Here is a 22,632-nt window from a genome sequence, read left to right as displayed (position 1 = left end):
TCCCCCCCACCCCACCTTTCTGCATGGAGGAAAAGTGGCTGTTTTGCAAAGCCCTCCCACCCCACTGGGCTCTGCTCCCCGCCTCGCTTTCCCCTTCAGCATGCTTTTCAGACCTTTGTCTCCCCCCCCCTCCCCAGTGGGCAGAAAGGCATCTGAGGCATTTGCACTGTGGAGAGGGCTCAGGAATCCAATCCTCTTTCCCCACGCAGAGAGGAGGAAAGACCGGATTCCCGCAACAGGACGGCTTGCATCTGTGAGCAAGGGGTGGGAGGGGTGAAGGGCGGGGGGGGGGGGGAGAAGCATTGCAATTTACTTTGCTTCTTTGCTAGGAAATGTGTTTACAAGGGTTGCTTGTGGGGGACGTACACTGCAAAGGATCATCTGGAACCAGGCTAGGGTTATTTTGTAGAGGGAAGCCTTCTTCCAAGGATGTCAGCTGGAGATTTGGGGGGTTTGGCTCTGGGGAAGGACTTCAGTGTGGGCATAATGCCCCTTCACAAAGCAGCCATTTTCTCCAGGTGACTTCTAATACCTGGAGATTTCCAGGCCCCACCTGGGGGCTGGCAACCACATCTTCCCTTCCAGTGCTCAGACAGGACAAATTTTAAGAATGAGGAAGAGAATTGGGACAAAGCGGCCTCCCCTTTGAACACTCTCTGAGCATAAAGCCCATTCATGCCAAAGGCTTGCACATTCTGGGATGAGAGTTTGAAAAACAGGGTTAAAAAACAAAACAAAGCTCTTCTCTTCCCTATAGATTTTCCACTCAGACATAATTGGCACAGTTGACAGTATATGAAGACACTCACAGTGCCTGTAAAGAGTTACCAAAGGCTCTTCCTACTCAAAGTAGGGGCGTTTTTTTTTTGCAGCTCCCCCCCGCCCAAGCAAATACTCCCCAGGCCAAACTGTGTGAGTTGGCCTGAACAGAAAGGGAGCTGGCCTCTGCCCATGCTCAGAGACACCACATTTTCTCATGCTGCTTGCACCCAGCACAGATAAACACAGCAGCTGGGATGCTCAAAGGTTCCTGTAAAGGTTTTTGAGGACACACAAGAAGCCGAACCATCGAGGTCAGGAAGGGGACCTTGCCCCTCCCCAACAGCCAGACTGCAGGTGTGCGGGTGGGAAACCATCTCTGTGCAACACGGCCCTCTCCCCACCTGCTACCTTGCCACTGCTTCTCTGAAACCTCCCCCTCAACTTCCCTTCAGGGAGCGCCAACTGAACAAACATGTTACTGGGAAGGCTGGAATGTGGTTTCCCTGCCCCATTCCACCCCCCACCCCCAATCTGTCTGCCCCTGGTGCTCCTCTAGGACGAGACTGGAGCTTCAGTGGGTGGCTGAAAAGACGCCAGAACAAAAGGCCCTAGAGGAGACCTTGAGTGGAAGGAAGGAGGGAGGGAGGCTTGTGGAAGAAAAAAGGAGTGAGAAAATCCTGGGAGAGATGCTGGGGGGGGGGGGGCGGGCTGCAGACAGGAAGGAGAGGATGGGGGTGGGGCACGCTCACCACCTTTTTCCACGCACCCCAAAAAGCACTCTGCTGCATTTCAAGTCGCAGGCACTTCCTCGTTCTGGGAATCAGGCCTGGTTTGCATTCAAAAAAATTATACATTTTCCCCCCTGCCTGTGAAGGAGGTGCCATTTGCCAAGGAAGAGGCGGCAGGGAGCCAGCTCCCCGGCCTTCGTGTGGTGACGTATCTGGGCCAGCGTGTACAGAGGGCTTGCTCAGACCTCAGGGGGAGACAGGGTGTGTGGGGGAAGAGAGGTGACGAAGGAAGAAAAAAAACCCATACAGCTATGGGGAGGGGAAGGAAAGATTCCCGGAAAAGTGGGAAGGGAAAGCTGGCTGTGCCTCAGGGTGAACACATGGACCAGAGCCTGCCTGTTCCTATTCCTACGCAAGGCTTTGTAGGACGCTCCGACCCTGCCACAAGACCCAGGCGGGGAGGAGGAAGGGAGAGAGGAATCCAGCATTCCTTCCGACGCCGAGCCAAGGCGGCCTCTTTGGAAGGGCTGCGCTGCTGCGGCTGGCCGAGGAATGCGGAATGCCTTGGAGGAGACACGAAGGCTACCCCTTGTGTCAACAAAGAAATCGCCCCTGCCCAGGAGAAGTCCCTCAAGTCGTTTTTGCATTCCTCACAGCGAGCAGAGGGGGCTGAGAGGCGGGCCTGTTTGCCCTCTGTTCGCTGAGGTGGAGAAAATAGCAACTTGCTTTGAGCAGAGATCGGAACCAGGGACCAGACCACACCTGCGCAGCCCGAGGGGTGCAAGTGACTGGCACCCTGGCTCAGGGACAGCTTTGCTTCACCTGAAACCTAGTGCATTCCTTTGAACTGCACATCAGGGGTGGCCAAACTTGCTTAATGTAAGAGCCACATACAATGTCAGATGTTGGAGAGCCGCAGGAAGGAAGAAGAAGATATCCTGCTCTCCACTCTGAAGAGTCTCAGAGTGGCTCACAATCTCCTTTACCTTCCTCCCCCACAACAGGCACCCTGTGAGGTAGATGAAGATATTGGATTTATATCCCACCCTCCACTCCAAAGAGTCTCAGAGTGGCTCACAATCTCCTTTACCTTCCCACCCCCCCACCAGACACCCTGTGAGGTGGATGGGGCTGGAGAGGGTTCTCACAGCAGCTGCCCTTTCAAGGACAACTCCTATAAGAGCTAGGGCTGACCCAAGGCCATGCTAGCAGGTGCAAGTGGAGGAGTGGGGAATCAAACCTGGTTCGCACACTTAACCACTACACCAAACTGGGGAAATGGAGGGGAAAGGGAGAGAGAGAGAAATGCATTCTCCAAGCTGCCAGCTGATGAGGTGGTGGGGGTTCAAGAGCCATACAAATATGTGTGAAAGAGCCACATGTGGCTCCCAAGCCACAGTTTGGCCACCCCTGGACTAGATGGTCTTCTGTTTAGAAACCCATCCTATCAGGGTCAAGCTTTTTCCCTGATGTACTAGCTTTCTGCATGCAGTGAGGGTTTTTATTTTTTGAGGGGGGACCAACTGTGAAGGAATTCTCTCACAAGATTGACGGCTGCTCAATAGAAGAACAGATGGATTGCAAGGGGAAAGGCCCAGAGGTTTAGTTCATGACACCTTCAGTTCAAGGGACCTTAGGGGTTGCAAGAGGCCCTTCTCTGCCCAAATCCTTCTATGGTCACTGCTGGGCACAGGAGTTGCGCCAAGTGGACCAACGGTCTTGACCATGCAAGACAGTTTCATACCACCCCCCCCCCACCACTGCAGCTTGCAAAACTACAGGCCCAAACCCAGATTTGGCAACTCCATGAAAACCAGCAGACTGGCATGCCCTGGCTGAAAAAACAACCGTCGTCCTTTCACGAAGCCACAGACAACCATTTCCTAGTAGGACAAGTTTCACCAAACCAGGTCACTTATTAAGCTTTGTGGCAGAGAGGGGGGATTTGAACCCAGCACTCCAAAAACCAACCAGGCAGGGACCAAAGCCCTGGGCCGCTTTTCTTAGTTAGCACACATCCAACATTAGCAGGTGTTTCCTGGCATGCATGTAAACAGCATCACCTAGGAAACAACTTCCTTCTTCTGCCTCCATTAAAGGGACAGAACACATTTTTTCCAGGCTGCTGGCAACCCCTATGGGGAAGGGCTTTTCCGATGTCCTAGTGGAAGACCTGGTCTGCTCTTGGGTATTGGGGACGCCTGTAAAGACACGAGCTTATATTTATCTTCTGTCCCAAGGGTTGTCAGGTCTGACTCAAGAAAAATCTGGGGACTTTGGGGCTTGAGCCAGAAGCAAAGGTCTGACAAGCACGATTGAACTCCAAAGGGAGTTCTCGACATCACATTTAAAGGGACCATGAACCTTTCGAATGCCTTCTTTCCATTGGAAACAGTGAAGGATGGGGGGCACCTTCTCTTGGGGCTCACAGATTTGGACCTCCTGGCCCAATCTTTTTGAAACTTGGGCGATGTTTTGAGGAGAGGCACCAGATGCTACGCTGAAATCTTGCTGCCTCTTCCTCAAAAAACAGCCCCCCTCCCCGCCCTAGATATCTGTGGATCAATTCCCCATTATACCCTATGGGAACCCATCCCCATAGGGTATAATTGAGCACCCAACAGACATTTCCCTTCCTTGCCTGGCTTTCTGATGACTCTGACGTGGGGGGAGGGCCTCCAAACCGGGGGATCCCCTGCTCCCAACTGGGGATTGGCAACTCTATCTGGGCCCTCCTTCATCCTCTTAATAGCCCAGCGAGGCAGGCCGCTCCCCCACCTGTGGGGTCCAAGACGCCCGACCAACACCATCAGCAGAAACCCAGCTCCAGGGCAATGGCCTTGCCACATCATCTGGGAGAGGAAGAGAGAGGGCAGAGGGGGTGTTAGCGTCCTCCTCCTCTCTTCTTGGCACAAATGGAAAATGAGAAGCCGTGTTGTGCTGTGACCCTCCCATCCTTCACCCCCGCTAAGTCGCCTTTCTATTTTGATCCTGGGCCTTCACAGCCTACGGTTTCCTCACAGCGAAGAGAGAGAGAAAAAAACGGCAACGTGTGCCAACCAAGAGCATTAACATCAGCCTGTACCCATGGATTTCCCCATTCCGCCTTCCCCCCACTACAAATCAGAAGGGCCAACAGGAAGAAAAGCCACGGGGTGTGTGTGTGTGTGTGTGGGGGGGACTGGGTAGACCTTGCATTTTCTGCTTCATCTTGCCTGGCTTCTAAGAGCTTAAAGCAGCGTTTGTGGTTTCTTGCCCCCCCCTCCCCACGCCATTTTATCACCTGAGAGGCCATTCAGGCGGTGAGAGCGACTAGGCCAAAATTATCCAAGGAGCTTGTGGTGGAACAGTGCTCTCACCACTATACCAGGCTGCAACAAGGGCAGTGACCCAAGGGAGAGCTACCCAAACTGGAAGCGGGCCTCTATACAAAGCAGCAATACAAAGCAAGGTCCCAAAATGGGGAAGAGAGAACCATACCCAGGGGTGACCAAACTTGCTTAATGTAAGAACTTTAACTCCAAGCTGTTGGCTGGCTTGGCAAAATGATTTCAAGAGAGAAATGCCTTCTTTGAGGCGGTCAACCGAGTGGCGGGGGCTTCGAGAGCCATACAATATGTGTAAAAGAGCCACATGTGGCTCCTGAACCGCAATCTGGTCACTCCTGACCATACCCAACAAGACTCGTCAGTTGCCCCCTCTCCAACTTGTCCCCACCCCTGACCATCCAAACACAACAAAGGGTCACCCTTTGCTCCTCACTCCAGCAAGTGGGGCCAGTGCAAGAAAGTCAAGTGCTTGTCGAACCATGGCTTGAGCGAGGGCCACCAAGCGGGTGGGGGATTCCGTGCCCCCTGTGGTCTTCCAGGCTTGATTCAGCACCAGAGCAATACCTTGAGCCAGCCCTGCAAGGAAGGCCATTTCTCACCCGATATTTTGCACCCAGCGACACCCGGCGACATGGCGACACCTGGCCAGAGCCCAAGCTGCATACTCTGCCCCCGCAGGGTCAGACCAAAGGGTGCTTTGCAAGGCGTACAACACACCCAGTGTAAAACTGCAGCAACGTCCCTTGAGAGAATCTCCTTGATGGTCATTTGTGCCACCAAACACACCCAACCCACTAAGCTTGGTGTGTTCCAGTGCTAATCCCCAACTATAACCAAGAATCGGTTTATATGCCTACGGTGGAATGTAGCAGAAATGACACGGCAGAGAGCCCTAAATAGACCACACCACTTCATATCACAAGGGGAGGAGGCAAGTTTTGAATATATACCCCCTCAACCCTCCCTGAAAACTGAAAAGTAGCACCACGGGAGAAAAAGTTCCATCCTCTCAAATTGCTAGTTCCAGAGCACAGGCTGCTGTCCACCCCCCCCCCCCCAAAAAAAGGGGGAGCAGTCACAAAGGGAGCAGAATGCATGGGATAGAGAAGGTAGAGAAAGAAGTCCTTTTCCCCCTTTCTTGCAGTATAAGAACTCGTGGGCACTAAATGAAATTGCTGAGCAGTCAGGTTAGAATGGATAAAAGGAAGTCCTTCTTCACCCAAAGGGTGATCAATACATGGAATTCACTGCCCCAGGAGGTGGTGGCAGCTGCAAGCATAGACAACTTCAAGAGGGGATTGGATCAACATCTGGAGCAGAGGTCCAACAGTGGCTATAGCCACAGGGTACTGATGGAACTCTGTCTGGGGCAGTGATGCTCTGTGTTCTTGGTGCTTGTGGGGGGGGGAAGCAACACTGGGAGGGCTTCTAGTGTCCTGGCCCCACTGGTGGACCTCTTGATGGCACCTGGGGGTTTTTGGCCACTGTGTGACACAGAGTGTTGGACTGGATGGGCCTGCATAGAGTAAAATATCCATCACTGCCAAGTTTGAAAATGGATTCCAGAATGCAGCACTGTAGCCCTGCAGCAGAGTAAAGCTGACCCTCCAAATGCCTCCCTTCTCCAGCCCTGAAATCTGTGTCAAGGACAATTCTCTACAGAGGAGTTTTTTTTGTTTTTTTACAGGGGTGCACCTCATGAGATACCTCCTCCATTTGGACCTGCACTACAACCCTGCAAGGTAGGGCAACGAGAGAGAAAAGTGTGTGGAAGTGGTCCAACCAGTTAGCCAGCCTGCTGGCCCAGAAAGAGAGCATGGGGATACGGCTCTAAGCTGAGTTCGAATCCACCCACTCAAACCTGAGCTGCCTTTCATGCTCTCTAGCCACTTCCCCACCTACCTTGCAAGGCTGTTGTTGTGGGCAAAAAAGGCCCCTCGTAGGACTTCGGAGGAAAGCTATAAAAACTGCAGGCTTCTCTGGGATTGCCTTTCTAAGTCTCAGTATCGTTTCAACAAACAAGTGAGGTACTGCCAAAAAGACTGAAAGATTTTAAGAGTCGGGGTGGTTGCGAGGCCAGGATCTGTTAGAGTCCCAGGTCTGCCCGGGAAGCTGGCTGAATGATTAGTCACACACTCTCAGTCTAACGTGCCGCACAGGGCTCTTGTGAGGATAAAATGGAGAACCACCTAAGCCGCTTCTGTCCCCACTGAGGTGAAAGCTGTTGTATAAGAGGAAGTAAATAATGTAAAAGAGACCATTCTCTCCATTTCTGGAGAAACACACAAATGGCAATTCAACTGCAAGGCTGATTCGAACTCTTATCCCAGGAGAGTTTACACACCTAATAAGACAAGTGTCTCTACCAAGCTCTAAGAAGAAGATATTGGATTTATATCCCACTCTATACTCCAAATCTCAGAGTGGCTCACAATCTCCTTTTCCTTCCTCCCCCACAACAGACACCCTGTGAAGTGGGTGGGGCTGAGAGAGCTCTTCCAGAAGCTGCCCTTTCAAGGACAGAGTCTCAGAGCGGCCTACAATCTCCTTTCCCTTCCTCCCTCACAACAGACACTCTGTGAGGTGGGTAGGGCTGAGAGAGCTCACCCAGAAGCTGCCCTTTCAAGGACAACTCCTGTGATAGCTATGGCTGACCCAAGGCCATTCCAGCAGCTGCAAGTGGAGGAGCGGGAAATCAAACCTGGCTCTCCCAGTTAAGAGTCTGTGCACTTAACCACTACACAAAACTGGCAGGAGATCGGTGTGTGTGACACATGAAGCCACTTTACAATGAATCAGATTCTCAGTCCATCAAAGTCAATAATATCTACTCAGACTGGCAGCAGCTCTCCAGGGTCTCAGGCAGAGGTCTTTCACCTCACTTAGTTCCTGGTCCTTTTTAAGTGAAAATGCCAGGGATTGAACCAGGGACCTTCTGTGCACAAAGCAGAGGCTCTTCCACTGAGCCACGATCCCTCCCCTAAGTCTAGCTCAGAGGCAAGGGGGGGAAAAGGAAGGTTTTCAGCCCTTGGCCGTTCTCTAACAGACCATCATGTGTTTCCTGGTTGCTGAGATTCTTCTGCAACTTGATCCTCTGGGTGTGACCCACAAAAGGCTCTTTGTGTGTCCTTGAAACAGGTGCAGGTCCTGCCAAGGCCTTACAAGTTCAACAGATCCTAAGCTGGCATTATTGTCTGTTGAGCTCAGAGGACCCACAGTTACACCCAGGGCTTTTTTTGTAGCAGGAACTCATTTGCCTATTAGGCCACATCCCCCCTGATGTAGCCAATTTTCCAAGAGTTTACAGGGCTCTTCGTACAGGGCCTGCTGTAAGCTCCAGAAGGATTGGCTACATCAGGGGTGTGTGGCCTAATAGGCAAAGGAGGTCCTGCTTAAAAAAAGCCCTGTTTACACCACGGAAGGCTGGTCATCCTCCCCAGATGCCTGCCCCTCCCTCACAACATTGCTAGCTCCTTGGGGCAGGGACCGTTTTGCTTCGGTTACTCTGCAAAGTACTACATTTTAAAGGGCCAAACGTGAACCATTTCTCTTGCACCTGAGACAGCAATGAAAGACAGCCTCTCCCACCAGCCAGGTGGCCCATCTAGGGGTAGAAGCCCCACCATGTTTGAATCCCTTCATTCCTCTCTAGCAGCCAGCAAGACATAGTATTCCTGAACCCTCCCTTCCTCCAAAGAGAATAGCCCGGAGACTTTCCTTCCTCGTCCTAACCCTGACTTCTGAACCACCCTGTTCAGATCGAAGCCCACAGCCGTGAAGGTGGCAGGGAGACCAAATTGTACCTAGCTCTAAGCCTGGCACACAATCCAAAATGCTCCACAGGATCCAGACTGGGATGAAGGGCTCGAGTCTGGCATTGGTTCAGCCACCCCCTCTGCAATAACCCACCCGATTATTGGGTCTGCAGTTCTGCCTTTCTGAAGCAGTGGGATCGGCAGAGTCTCACAGGGACGCCGCTTTGCCAACACAAAACACACGCTGTCTCATTCACAAACTGCAATTCTGTCTCTAAATCCGTTTTCTTATTGTTAACACTTCCTAAGACACTTTGCAAGGGGGCCCACTCATCCCATATCGGAGAATCCCCAACCAACCGCCAATCTGCTTCATAGCTAAAGCGCATAGTGCAAATGATATTTGCCAGTGGTACATTTCAATACAAAACAGACCAGTCACTGTCAAAACAGGGAAGCATGAACAGTGCAGGGAGCAGACATTAGAATGACAGAACTAGCAAGGGTGAAATTCTAGCAGGAGCTCCTTTGCATATTAGGCCACCCACCCCTCCAACAGCTTACAAAAAAGAGCCTTGTAAGCTCTTGGAGCATTGGCTACATCAGGGGGTGTGGCCTAATATGCAAAGCAGCTCCTGCCAGAATTCCACGCCTGAGAACTAGTATGTGGATTTTTAAAAATCAAGTGCATTTAGCCACTCTGCTACTTTGGGGGGAGCCTTCACTGGGGGCTACGAGGTGCAAAAATGAGGGGGCATTGCCCCATTATGCCCCCCTCACATGTGTTGCTGTCATTGGTGGTTGATGCCACATGCACATACATCCAAGTGCAGAGACACAGACAAGTCAACAATGCCAGAGCGGCCAGTCAAAGGACCACTCACCAGCAGGCTTGCAGACTCCCGCTTGACTGGGACACTGGACCCCAGAGTGGAAAACCTGGTTAGCAGCGGCTGCCAGTTTCTCTGAGGTAGTGTTGTTGGCAAGATCCGGGGAGAGCGCCGGCGACGAGGACAAGGAACACTGGGTCTGGCAGCGCAGCTGTGTCAGGGAGTGGGGCATGCCCTGGTAGTGCCGCGTGGCGCTCAGAAGGTCGTTGAGGATCTGGAGGATGGTGCCGATGTCCCGCCGGGGCCGCCCGCTGCTGTCTTGGCAGTTCGGGTGCAAAGTGCCTGTGCAGAAAAGCGGGGGAGACCACGGCCGTTATTAGAGAACCAGAGTTCGCTATCTGGGCTATCCACAAGGCAGATTTTTAAATCGTGCTATCAAGAAGCTGCTATTACAACATGCAAAAACCACCTTAGCGGGGGGATTAACTCCCAAGTAGGACTAAATCAGGAGTGTCCAAACTGCGGCTCAGGAGCCACATGTGGCTCTTTTACACATATTGTGCGACTCTTGGAAGTCCCCACTGTCCTGCCAGATGGCTTGGAGAAGGCATTTATCTCCATTACATAAATTACTTCTCTAAGTCAAGCCAGCCAGTGGTCTTGGGAGATGCATTTAAAGTTGCTTTCTTCCCACCTCTCCCTCCCTCATATATTTGCTTTTCTTCCTTCCTTCCAGCTCTCAAACATCTGATGTTTATTCTATGTGGCTCTTACGTTAAGCAAGTTTGGCCACCCCTGGACTAAACCAATCAAGTTGCAGCCCTTATGGTTATTATTCAGTTTCAGTTGGACATTTAACATATAGTTTTCTCCATTAACAATACATTCTCCTCTCATTTATCACAGACTTCAAGCTCAGGAATGCTCGAAGAAAAAAAAGAAGCAGGGAGGGGAACGAGAGAGAGATGTGGCTGCTGTACAGCATGGGTCTGACTCAAACCAACCTAATTCAACAACACCCCCAGCTCATGAATGGGTCCTGCAGTATGCAAGCCTTTAGGCTCTACAGAATTCTTCACCCAAGCTTGACAAAGAGCTCTGTGGAAGTCTAAACTTTGCACACTCCAGCACCACAGAAGGTGGCCTGCAAAATCCACATTCAAGGAGAAATAAATGCGAGTAGAGGCATACCGGAGAAAGTTCCCGAGAAGACCCCTGGGGCGTGGTTAACAAAACTTTCAATCACAGCACCGGGTTTGCGGGAACGCTGGGCCGGGCTGGCGCTGGGCAAACCATTACTCCGCGCCGTGCAGTCCACCTAGGGGGGAAAAAGGAAAAGGGGGGATTAGCACACAGTGAAGACCCCCCAATGAGACCCTCCTGAACTCTGTACACGCACAGTAGAAATGTGATTCTATTTGTTATTGGATTTCTTTTTGGGGGGGACACTATGTCAGTGGAAGCTAAAGTAAGACAGAGGGTTGAGAAACAGGGAAAGGGGGGCAGGAGAAGAGATGGCCGACAGTCTTACAAACTGGAAGGCGCTGTCTGAAAGGGCTTAGATGTCCTTCTCAATTCCCTCATGTCCTGGAGTTTTTTTTAAATACTTTTAAAAGTATTTTTAAAAATATTTAATCTCAAAATCATGGAATATGGTTATTACACAGTGAAGAAGAAATAAACTCTGTACGTAGAATCACAGAGTTGGAAAGGACCTCCAGGGTCTTCTAGCCCAGCCCCCTACACAATGCAGGAAATTCACAAATACATCCCCCCCCCTCCAGTGTCCTCTGCTCCACACCCAGAAGATGGCATTAAAAACATGCTCAAGAGCATTCTTGGCTTCACCTAGTCCAAGGTTGAGAAGTGTTGTGGATAGCGAGGTAAATTCCTGGTAGACAGAAAAGCCATGGGAACTAGGAAAATGCCCTTTGATGGGATCAGGGAACCATAGATGGAAAGGATGAAGATGCTTTCACAACTGGGACTAGTAGCTTGATTTTTTAAAAAAGGATACTGGGTTTTCTAGGGAACACACAAAGCGAATCCCCTTTTTGGGACCTGCCAATTCCCAACCTACAGAACACAGCTGCTCAAATTCTATTGTTGGTGAGGGTCTCCTTTGACTTGGAATATAAAGTTCTTGCCAGCCAGTAACGGCAAAGTTCCCCAGAGGAATCTACAGCAAGAGTCTGGCTCACTTCCCAGGGTGGGGGGAAAGGGAAGAGAACAAAGAAACAGAACCCAAGTGTGATCCTTCCAGACCCCCCCCCCCCCACAGCTTTCGCTGACAACCTCAATGCTGCAATTCAATCCAACGAGACCAGAACTGACCTCAGAACACGAGGAGACCACACCGCTGCTGCTGACTGCTTGCGCACTGGCCCCATGTGACCGGAACATACCCGCCGTGACCGGGGTGGGGTGGGCAGCATTACAGTACATAGGCGCGGCCTGAGCCGATGACGAAGGGGCAGCAGGACTGGAGGCTGGGTTCTGCTGGCAAGTGGGCACCACGGGGACCCGGGCAAAACTGGAAGCGGGGCTGCTGCTACTGCCGCCTCCTCGAAATGTGCGGCAATTGGAGGTGGCCGGGGCCGCAACCGGCACTGGCGTCGTGGCCGTCCCCCCGCCGGCCGGCTCTCCGCGGCTAGCGATCATGTGGCGATGCTGGACTTGGCTGCCATTCTGTTGCGCCGCCAGTTGCAGCTGGACGAACATCATGTGGTCCCCGACGCGCAGGGCGAGAGTCAGGGGAGACCTTCCTGAGAGGAAGTCATTTACCTGGGGGGGAAGAGGAGAAAGAGGCAACAGGGTGAGGGGCGGCAAGGAAACTGGGGCAGAGGTGCGGACTCTGCAGCACGGAAGAAGAAGACTGCAGATGTATACCCCGCCCTTCTCTCAGAGACTCAGATAGGCTTACAATCTCCTATATCTTCTCTTCCCACAACAGACACCCTGGGAGGTGGGTGGGGGCTGAGGGAGCTCTGAAAGAAGCTGCTCTTTCAAGGACAACTCTGCGAGAGCTCTGGCTGACCCAAGGCCATTCCAGCAGCTGCTAGTGGAGGAGTGGGGAATCAAACCCGGTTCTCCCGGATAAGAGTCCCTACACTTAACCACTACACCAAACTGGCTCTCCCCCTCCATTTAAGAGGCAGATGGACAGCTCTGGAGACACAGCTCAGTAACCTCGATGCTCTCCTTCAAGCAAGTTTCTAGCCCTCAAGGCGGGAGAGGCACAAGGCGCTTACAAGCTGGGGGGGGGGAGTGGACAATGAGTGAGGAACTCTGCTGGAGCCCAACCCTTTAGGCTTCCAGCCAGGGTCTGGGAAACATGATTAGCGACGCCTGTCAACAGGGATCGGTCAGATCCAGGCACAAGTTTTCCCACTGGTCAGGCCCCTTTTGAAAATCCTGAGCAGTAGTTTGGTAGCAGGCAGAAGTCTGCACAGGGGCAGTGTCAGGCCCAATTCTCCTGGGAAGAGCTACACCAGCAGAATTTCTGCCTGTCACGCTGCCACTTCAAGCGCAAACTGCTCCCCAGACTCAAGCCAGGTGTTCTGCATTTCCTTGGGTGCCCCCCCTGCTGAAGGCGGTCCTTACAGACCCTCATCCTGCTGGGACTGGGGTGGGGAGCATGATAAATATTTGCCTAAGCAGGCAGGGTTTACTTCTTCAGGGTGAAGTGTACAAACATTTTTTTGAAGAGGGACAGAAGAGCACAAATGCAGCTGGCTACCAAGTTGGATTGTGGGGGCGGGGGGAGATGCCCTCTTTTCACACACACACACCCCAGAGAAACCTATGACAGACTTTGTGGTAGAGTGGTTAGACCATGATCTGCGAAAGCAAAAAAAGTTTCCACTCTGATGAAATCAGCTGCAGGACAGCAGTTCGGATACGGCCTCTCTCTTCGCCTGGAAAACCTCGCAGGGCTGTTGTGAGGTTTAAAGAGGAGGGGAGGACAACTGCGGATGACGGCCTGACCTTTCTGACGGAAGGGTGGGGGGATGTGGGGGGAGGATATAAAACAGACAGAATCCCAAAATCCAGCGACAGGATTTAAATCTGGGCTTGGGATTTGTTGTTACAAAGCGCTGCAAGTTCCTGGACCTCATGATTACAAAGGAAGGCTCAAAAGTGCCAAAGATTGGTCCCTGTCACTCAGCAAACACGAATGCCTCTCGGGCACGTGCCGAGGGCGTTCTCTGCCACCGTTCGGGTGCTCTGCCCGTTGCAACTTACAGCAAACTGTTCGAGTCATTCAGACTTCTCGCTCAACCGCAGCTTACGAAACCTCCGTTTCCTTGTCATGCTGTCTCATGCCCCCTCCCTTCCCTCCCCACAGGCAAGTCACGTTAAATTCTACCCTGCCTCGGCACCCCCGAAAGAGAGTCACCTCTCCCCTCCCCACACCACGCTTACGGGAATCTTTCTCCTGCACTTCCCCACCCCAGCCGTGCCTGGTTGCAAGGCTCAGAAAGGGCCCTTAAGTTTCTGAGAAACCTGTGGGAACATCGGTTCCAAACGGCAGCCCAAGAGGCCACTGTGCGTGCCAGATGGAGGCCGCAGGCGGAAGAGGTGGGTGGGAGGTGAGGCAACAGGTTTCGGACACCCTCCTGGTCTTTGCAAAAAGGAGATGAGAAACGTCCCCTTTGCATGAGACCAAGTACCCAAAAAGGCAGCTCAAACCGAACTGAAGGGTGCCGCGTGGGAGCTGAAATCTCACACCAGCCACCCGATTGCGACAGAGGTGCCTCTAGGCATACGCAGAGCGCCCCACCCCACAATATGGGTAAACAGGCTCCCCCCACCCCATGCCATGCCATCAAAACAAGACTTGTGCATTTACAACTGGTTGATTTCACCTTCCCCTTTGCAGACCAGGATGGTCGATGGTTCATTTCACTAAATGCTAGATCCGATGGTCGATGGTTCATTTCACTGCTAGATCCGCCTTCTTTCATCTTAGGAGAGCGAGGCAGTTGGCCCCCTTCCTGGAACGCACCGACCTAGCAACTGTGATCCACGCAACGGCCACTTCGAGATTAGACTACTGCAATGCCCTCTACATGGGGCTGCCCTTATACCGAACACGGAGGCTTCAGGTAGTCCAGAACGCGGCGGCCAGGCTGCTGGAGGGACTACCACGGTGGGAAACTGCACGGCCTGGGCTGCGGGATCTACATTGGCTGCCGGTTGTCTACCGTGTTCGCTATAAGGTGCTGGTTATCACCTTTAAAGCCCTATATGGCCGAGGACCTGCCTACCTAAAGGACCGCCTCTCCCCATATGTGCCCCAGAGAGCACTGAGATCCAGCTCACAGAACTTACTGACAATCCCTGGGCCAAGAGAAGCCAGGCTGAGGGCCACTAGGGAGCAGGCCTTCTCGGTGATAGCCCCTCGCTGGTGGAACGACCTTCCGGAGATGGTGCGAGCCCTGCAGGACTTGAACCAATTCCGCAGGGCTTGCAAAACATGTCTCTTTCAGCTGGCCTTTGAGATGGAACCCGACTAATTTGATGAATGGACAACTAGTCATCTTGTGGATATCACGACTACAGCAATTAGCACCTATTTTATTATATATTTAACTTTTAAATAATTTTTACTGTAACTGATATTTAAAATTGTTTATGTTGTTTTATGATTCATGGGATTCCCATGCCTGTCAGCCGCCCTGAGCCCGCCTCGGCGGGGAGGGCGGGATATAAAAATAAAATATTATTATAATTATTATTATTATTATTAAAACCGAATCCAAATTGGGCCACCAAAAACATTCCGCAGGAAAAGAAACCCCGCAGCTCTCATTCATTCCTCCCTCTCTAAAATTGGGACCGAGACCTGCGCTGCTCACTTCCATTTGCCACACACCCTGAATCACAGAATCGAAGTTGGAAGGGACCCCCCAGGGTTATCTAGTCCAACCCCCTGCACAAATACCCCGGGGCAAATGAGAACACGGACTTGTGCACTGACCCTGAGGACCTGGCTGCCACAAAGGGGACCCTGGGCTTAAAATGGCTGCCTAGCCCCAAACGCAGAGGAGCCCTGTCTAGATTCTCTCAACACCTGGGCAAAGAACTTCTATGGACAAGAGCAGTCTATCTCTGCCACGGACAAATAGCAAGAAAAAGTGCCAGCCCAGCGTGTTCTGGTCCTGTTTCCTGGAAACACCTGTCTGGTTTGTATTTATTTACTTCATATATACCCTGCTATTGTCACCAGTGGGGGAGCCAAAGCAGTTTACATTGCTCTCCTGTCTTCCATTTTAGCTTCACAACAACACAGCAAAGCAAGTTAGGACGAGAGCACGGTTCCCTCAAAGCTCAGTTAGTGTGAGTTAGCTCAGTTTTTTAGTCTCTGGTTTACAGAATTTTGTCTTGGCTCAGAAAGGATGGGCCCAGAGCAAACTCACTGATGCAGCAGCCAAATCGTTCACTCACAGCTGGAATGCCAGTAGTTCAAAAAGTAGGATTTTTGCTTGTAAGACTCCACAGCTTAGAACATATTGGATTTATACCCTACCTTACACTCTGAATCGCAGAGTGGCTTACAGTCTCCTTTACCTTCCCCACCCACAACAGACACCTTGGGAGGTAGGTGGGGCTGAGAGAGCTCTCCCAGAAGCTGTCATTTCAAGGACAGCTCTGCGAGAGTTATGGCTGACCCAAGGCTTTTCCAGCAGCTGCAAGTGAAGGAGTGGGGAATCAAACCCGGTTCTCCCAGGTAAAAGTCTGCACACTTAACCACTACACCAAATTGGCTTAGACCAGGGGTGGCCAAACTGTGGCTCTTTCACACTGCCCCATTGTCCAGCTTGGAGAAGGTATTTGTCTCTTTAAATCATTTCTCCAAGCCAAGCCAGCCAGCAGCCTGGAGAATGAATTTAAAGTTGCTTTCTTTCCACCTCTCTCCCTCCTCCCTTCCCCATCTATTTGCTTGTCTGCCACCTCTCACACATCTGACATTCATGCTTTGTGGTTCTCAAACATCTGACATCTATTCTATGTGGCTCTAACTTTAAGCAAGTTTGGCCATGCCTATCTTAGAGGGAGCATTGGAGGAGAGCGTGTGACTGGCCAAAGGTCACTCAAGCCAACTGCCACGGCAGAACATTCCAGAGGGCAGCCATGCTGGCCTGTAATATCAGGACGCTTTGACTTGCAAAAGCCTTTACCCAGACACGCCCACTGGTATCTAAGGATTTGTTGGACTCCAATCTAATGTGGCAGCACGGGGATTTGAACCTTGAACTCATCTCCCAGATCTTAGCCTAAGCACGACACCACACTGTCTCTCTTACATCAAGCCCCCCTCTATTGCTTGGATGACCCCTGGGCCCATAGCCGGATCTGAAAAGAGGGTCAAGGGAAAGAACACGGGATCGCCAAGGCAGGTTCTCCCCCTCCCCACTCAGCCAAGCCAGTCACGAATTCCTCTCTCTGGGACCAGCCACAAAGGACTCTCTGCAGCACCGTTCCTCCTCCCCCACCCCAGTCACGATTCCCGCCCTGAGTCCCTGCACACAGCGCCCGCCCCCGCCGGCTCAACAAAAGACCGCTGGGTGACAACCGGCACTTCAAGTGAGCCAGCGATAAAAAACCCGAGTGCTTGTTTTTGAGAGAGGATGGGGAAGGGGGGGGGTGCAGAAGAGACAGCAGCTGGGACAGCGCCTCCCCCCCTGCAAGCCCATCTTTGGTGCAAACGGCTTGCGCATCTCCCCCCACACACACACAGTCCGCCTTTTCTTCCGGGCTGAATGGAAGACTTTCCTTTGTTCTCATGCAACACAGCTGTCACACAGACATTTGCATTAACATATGCAAAAAAAAAAAGCTTGCAAGATCAGAAAAGGTGCGGCTCTCCCCCCTTCCTTCCTTCCCAACAGCAGGCACCCACCACCTTCTTGAAGGATTTTTTTTGGGGGGGGATGCAAAGTCTGCTGTCCCTCCAGCGGCTACCTAAGGCCAAACAGGAGCCTTTCCTTCTTAGCACCCCCTGCTGCTTTCTTCCAGGCTCAGGCAAAGCTCGCCCCACCCCCAATCATAGCGAAGACACACTCTGAAAGGGCGTTGTGAAGGCAAACACAAGCATCTAGTCCATAGCCAGCACCAACCGCCCAGCGGCTGAAGCTGCTGTCCCAAGTGGCAAATCGGTGAGGGCTCAAAAAGCTATTCCAGTGCCAACAAATAACAAGGGGGCCTTCGAGCATGTGCGGAGCGCCTCCCCCTGACAAGCACGGCCATCTAGCTAGGGTCTTTTTAACCCACGCTTCCTCCAAGCCTGGACCCCGTTCACCCGACAAGCTTCTGAGGCAGAGTGGGGATTCGAACCCGCATCCTGTTCCATTAGCACTTTAAGTACTACATAGCCTGGCAGCTATTTCCTCTCACTCTTGCGCTGCCTGACCCTCCCTGGGAAGAAGCCTGCATCTCTGCGCTCGCTCCATCCCCTCCCTTCCTCTTTTCTCCCTCGGATTCACGTCAGAGGCCGATTCCGGAGCCTGCAGAGACGTCCCTGGATGGGCGGGTGGGCTGACTCACTGCCAGGCCTCCCTCCCTGACCCCGCGCCGTCATTATCAGAGGCCACGCTGAGCGCCCACCGGCCCACGCTCAGCACCTTAATATGCCACCGTCTCCCAGCAGCGCTAAAAATAAAACACTTCCTTTGCTTCCTTTGGAGTTGGGGTTTTTTTTTAAAGGGAGGTGGGAAGGAAGTCTGTTTTCGAAATACAAGAAACCAGCCACATTCCAGCTCAAGGCTCCCCACAAGGTCAGTGTCGGAGACAGCCAGGCCCCAATAAAGATCTCCCCAGCTCCATCTCTGCTACCTGCCCCTTGCTTGCTCTCCTCCCACCAGCCGCCATAGATTTCCCAGCATGCCCTCTGCTCAAACCTTCTTGTCTGGTTCACCTCAAATCACAGCTTCCAGCCTGCGAGCGCTAACCTCTCCCCCTCCCCGCATCCACTCGGAAGACTGGCTGAAATCACCCAGAACTCTGCACGTGACCCAAGATAGCCATCCCATCCAGAGCTCCAATCTAATCCTGGCCCTTGAACATGCCCTTTTCTCAGGGCTCTATCTGTAGCAGGAACTCGGTCGCATACGAGGCCACACCCCTCCTGATGCAGCCAATCCTCCGAATCCACTTCAGGGTCATCAGAAAGAAGGGGGAGGAGGGAAATGTCTGCTGGGCACTCCATTATTCCCTATGGAGACTGATTCCCATAGGGTATAATGGAAAATTGATCCACAGGTATCGGGGCCTATTTTTTGTGGTAGAAGCACCAAGTTTGCAGCTCAGCACCTGGTACCTCTCCTCAACCCCCCCCCCCCCAAGTTTCAAAAGGATTGGACCAGGGGGCCCAATTCTATGCTCTCCAAAAGAAGGTGTCCCTCTCCTTCATTATTCCAAATGGAGTGCAGTCCCTTACATGTGATGGCCGGAACTCCTTTTAGAGTTCAGTTATGCTTGTCACCCCCCAAAGTCCCCAGATATTGCTTGAGTTGGGCTTGGCAAGCCTGCCACTGTTGCAGCCTCCCCCCCACAGCCAAATGTGGAGTTCTAGCCTCAGCAAGCATACGAGTGGGACGCCCGCCCACCTGCCCACCCACTCAAATCCCCAGCCGAGTCGCTTGTTTGTCCAAAGAGGCTCTCAAGCACCAGCCCCTGGTGAAGCCAAGCGGGGAGGGAGTTGGGTGCGTCCCGACTCGCCAACAGGCAGCTTCCAGATCGCACCCTTGGGAGTGGATTGGGTGGGGAAGGGAAGAAATACTTTCTTGGGAACTCATCTACCTCCAGCAACAGAGACAGAGTGTGTGTGTGTGAGAGAGAGAGAGAGAGAGAGAGACCCAGAGAGAGAGAGAAACAGACAGAGAGAGATAGAGAGACAGAGCTAAGAGGAGGCACTTCGCCAACCGTCTGAAAACATTTCTTTTGCTTGGATTCAAACAGGGTTTTTCCTCCCCACCCCCTTTCTTTCTCCCGAAAGGGAGAATATTTGGGGAGGGGGGGGCGGAGAATTTAATTGACTGCCTCAGCTCAAGTGTGCCTTTTCCCAGAAACCAGGCATGAGTCAGGGTACACCAAATTCCCTCTCCGCACAGCGGCGTGTGCTCCACAGCGCCTGGCCCGAGGTAACCCTCCCTGTTCTCCGCTGCAGGTGGGTGGCATTGCTGCCACAACAGGGGGGCACGCGCCCCATGCCTGCTGGAGAAGGCTGGAGAGGGAGAGAGCGCCAGCTTGGCGAGGGAGGGAGGCTTCCCTTCTTCAGCCACCCTCCAAGGTCATCTGGGGGCACCAGAGAGTCCCCTTGAAATGTGCCAGGCGGGTTCCCCTCTCTGCAACCAAGAAACACCCGATGGGGGCAGGAAGAGGAAATCAGGAAACCCCTCCCCCTCCTCAAGTGCTGGTTAGAATTTTGATAAGATGCTGCTTCCGAAAACATCCACACTGACATTCCTTTTAGTGACTGGGCGGGGGGGGGGGCGGGGGGGGGAGGGAAGAAGCCTGCCACGAATCCTTCTCTCCTACTCCACGAGGATTCCCATTCTTGCCCTCATTCACACATGTTGGAGGATGAAATGGTAGAAATGCAAACGGAGAACCCAGCTTTGTGCAAAAGAAAAAAAATTACCCACCGGTGGGGGGGGGGAGTTTGGGGGGACCACTCCAAAGTGAGAGCCAGTTTGGTGTGGTGGTTAAGTGTGCAGATTCGTATCCAGGAGAACCAGGTTGCATTCCCCACTCCTCCCCTTGCAGCTGCTGGAATGGCCTTGTGTCAGCCACAGTCTCGCAGCGCTGTCCTTGAAAGGGCAGCTACTGGGAGAGCTCTCTCAGCCCCACCTGCCTCACAGGGCATCTGTTGTGGGGGGAGAAGATATAGGAGATTGTGAGCCGCTCTGAGACTCTGAAATTCGGAGTAGAGGGCGGGATATAAATCCAATATCATCATCACAATCAAAATGGGCTCCTTCAGATGAAGTCGGAAATGGGGTCCATCCAGCCCAAAGCGATGTGATCCCAGCCTAACCAACAGCCCACATCAGGGCCAGTGCCCCCTGTCTCCCAGAGAAGGGGGGTCTGCATAAAATAAATCAGAGTCACCTTCACTAAGGTGTTGGGAAGGGGCTTCCCCGCCCAGAACTCCAACCGATGTTGGTCCCAACCCCCTTTTCTTTCCTTCCAAGCCGTTTAGCAGGAGAAAAGAATGTGCAATGAGGTCTCAAGGAGCTACAAGAAGTTGGATCCTCCCCACAACACTTCTCCCTTCCTCTACCAAGAACTAGGGATGCCAACCCCCAGGTGCAGCCTGGAGGTTTCAGAATTATATCTGACCTCTGGCCGACAGAGATCAGCTCTCCCGGAAAAAATTGCTGCTTTGGGAGGTGGGTTTGTGGCTTTAGCCCCTGCCGAGGCCCCTCCCTCCCCCATAACTTCCTCCCCCAATCTCCAGGAATCCCCTGACCCAGAGTTGGCAACCTGAAGCAAGACTTTTCAAACCCTCTCATCTTCTCTCAGCACGGGGGACGAGGACAACCCCTCCTCTCAAAAGAAGTTGGAGGAAGGCAACTGTGGCTGACGCAAGCCACCGCAAGCATGAATGAGGGGTGTGGTGCTTTCACTCCTCCCCTGAAAAATACTGTCTCCCGCCCCCCCAGCAGCAACTCACAGGGCCTTCGGGGCTTCTGCCATGCCAAGAGAACAGCTACCAGCTGATCAGCATACAACTGGCAATTGGGGGGGGGGGTTGGAAGGGGAGAGGAGCACACAAACACCAGCCATTCCCCCCCATGCAAGGTGGGCTTCCCCCCCCATACACAATAGGGTCGCGACCCACGCATAATACATTTCAAAATGTTCAAACACCAAATGTGTCTAAAGGGGAAGTTCTCTTTTGGGGGGGCCAACACCTTTTATCTTGCAGCGCCAGCTAACCAGGTGCTGGCTCTTTCCCCAGCCAGCTCACCAACCAGGACAGGGGTGCACGTTTTGTACTCCAATCCCACTAACGCCCTGCCCTGAGAATGTCACAAGGGGCCCTGGAAGGAATGTGAAGGCCGACAAACGGAGCCACATAATCAAAGGCAGCCTTGCCACAAACAGAAGGCCTGCTGGCACACCCAGCACAACTCCCCCCCCCCCCCGTTCCCCACGCACCCCTGCCTTCAATAGGCTAGCCCCCCCCCTTTCTCTTTGCAGCCACCAGTCCCCTGGGCTGCAGAGCAGAGAACACAAAATTAAGACCTCCCTCATCTCCTCAAATTGATGCAAGGAAGCTGTCTCCAGCCCCCCTGCCTTTCCAATCACCCCCCCCCCAAGCTCTGTGGTTTCCTTCTTTACAAAGACCCCCTCCTCCCAGGCAAGCCATGAGGCAGCAAGAATTTTTAGCAGCCCTCCTTCCCCTACCCAGCCCACCCCCACAATTCCCAGCATCCCATGTGAGAACGCCACAACCCCTCCAGCATCTCCCATCCCCCCCAATACATGGTGACTCTATTATGCAGTTACACGTAAAATGGGGGGGGCCCTTTGCCGGAGAAGTCACAGCACCCCAAAGAAAGCAAAAAAAGGTCACAGTGACGTAGTCAAAGGATAAAGATCAGAATTCTTTTTTTGGGGGGGGGATTCATATTCATACTCAATTTAAGGGGGCCAGATCTAGAGACCCCTTCTGAAAATGCTAACAGAAGATGGGGGGAGACATCCCTTACTATAGATTCATTTCCTCTCCATCCACCAAGGTCAGTCAACCTGGCCAGGTAGCATTTTACAAATCTAAAATATATCTAACATCACAAACCAAGAAGTCTGTATTTAAGAACACACAAATGTACTTAAAATCCTAATTAACACAGATAGAAGACCCACCGAAATAAGGCTTTGGGGGGAGGGGCAGAAGCCATCGTCTACAGACCCCTACAATGGGGGCAGGAAGAACAGGGCAGCAGCAACAAAGAAACCGGAGCACCCACCCACAAAAGCCACAGAATCCAGAGTCAAACCAAGTCCATGCTCAAGAGCCAAGGGTACGGAGTAGGTGATTGGGGGGGGGGGCGTGTCTTGCATCTAGTTTCTATTAATAAAGACATAAATTCCCATTTTCTTTTTAAAAGAAACAACCCGCTTTTGTTCTCCAGAATGGTCCAATCCACCTGCAGATTTTTTTTTTAAAGCAGAGGTCTCTCTCTAGGGGACACAGAGCCTCATTCAGTTGTCT

At 52.5% G+C, this 22,632-nt stretch overlaps 1 protein-coding gene across 1 annotated transcript in view; it reads right to left on the bottom strand.

Moving 5' to 3' along the window:
* The window catches only part of MIDN (midnolin), a 38,760-nt gene that overhangs the window by 3,250 nt on the left and 12,878 nt on the right, over nt 1-22,632 (bottom strand). The window contains exons 5-7 of the mRNA XM_060232856.1: nt 11,739-12,188; nt 10,596-10,722; nt 9,459-9,746 (exon numbers count right to left, since the gene is read on the bottom strand). Of these exons, the coding sequence (XP_060088839.1) occupies nt 9,459-9,746; nt 10,596-10,722; nt 11,739-12,188 (865 nt within the window). The remainder of the gene's footprint in view (nt 1-9,458; nt 9,747-10,595; nt 10,723-11,738; nt 12,189-22,632) is intronic.

This window comes from Heteronotia binoei, chromosome 2 (genome assembly GCF_032191835.1).
Source record: "Heteronotia binoei isolate CCM8104 ecotype False Entrance Well chromosome 2, APGP_CSIRO_Hbin_v1, whole genome shotgun sequence".
NCBI lineage: Eukaryota > Metazoa > Chordata > Lepidosauria > Squamata > Gekkonidae > Heteronotia > Heteronotia binoei.
Note: the sequence above shows the minus strand (reverse complement) of the source record. Positions and strands in the feature narration are given on the sequence as shown.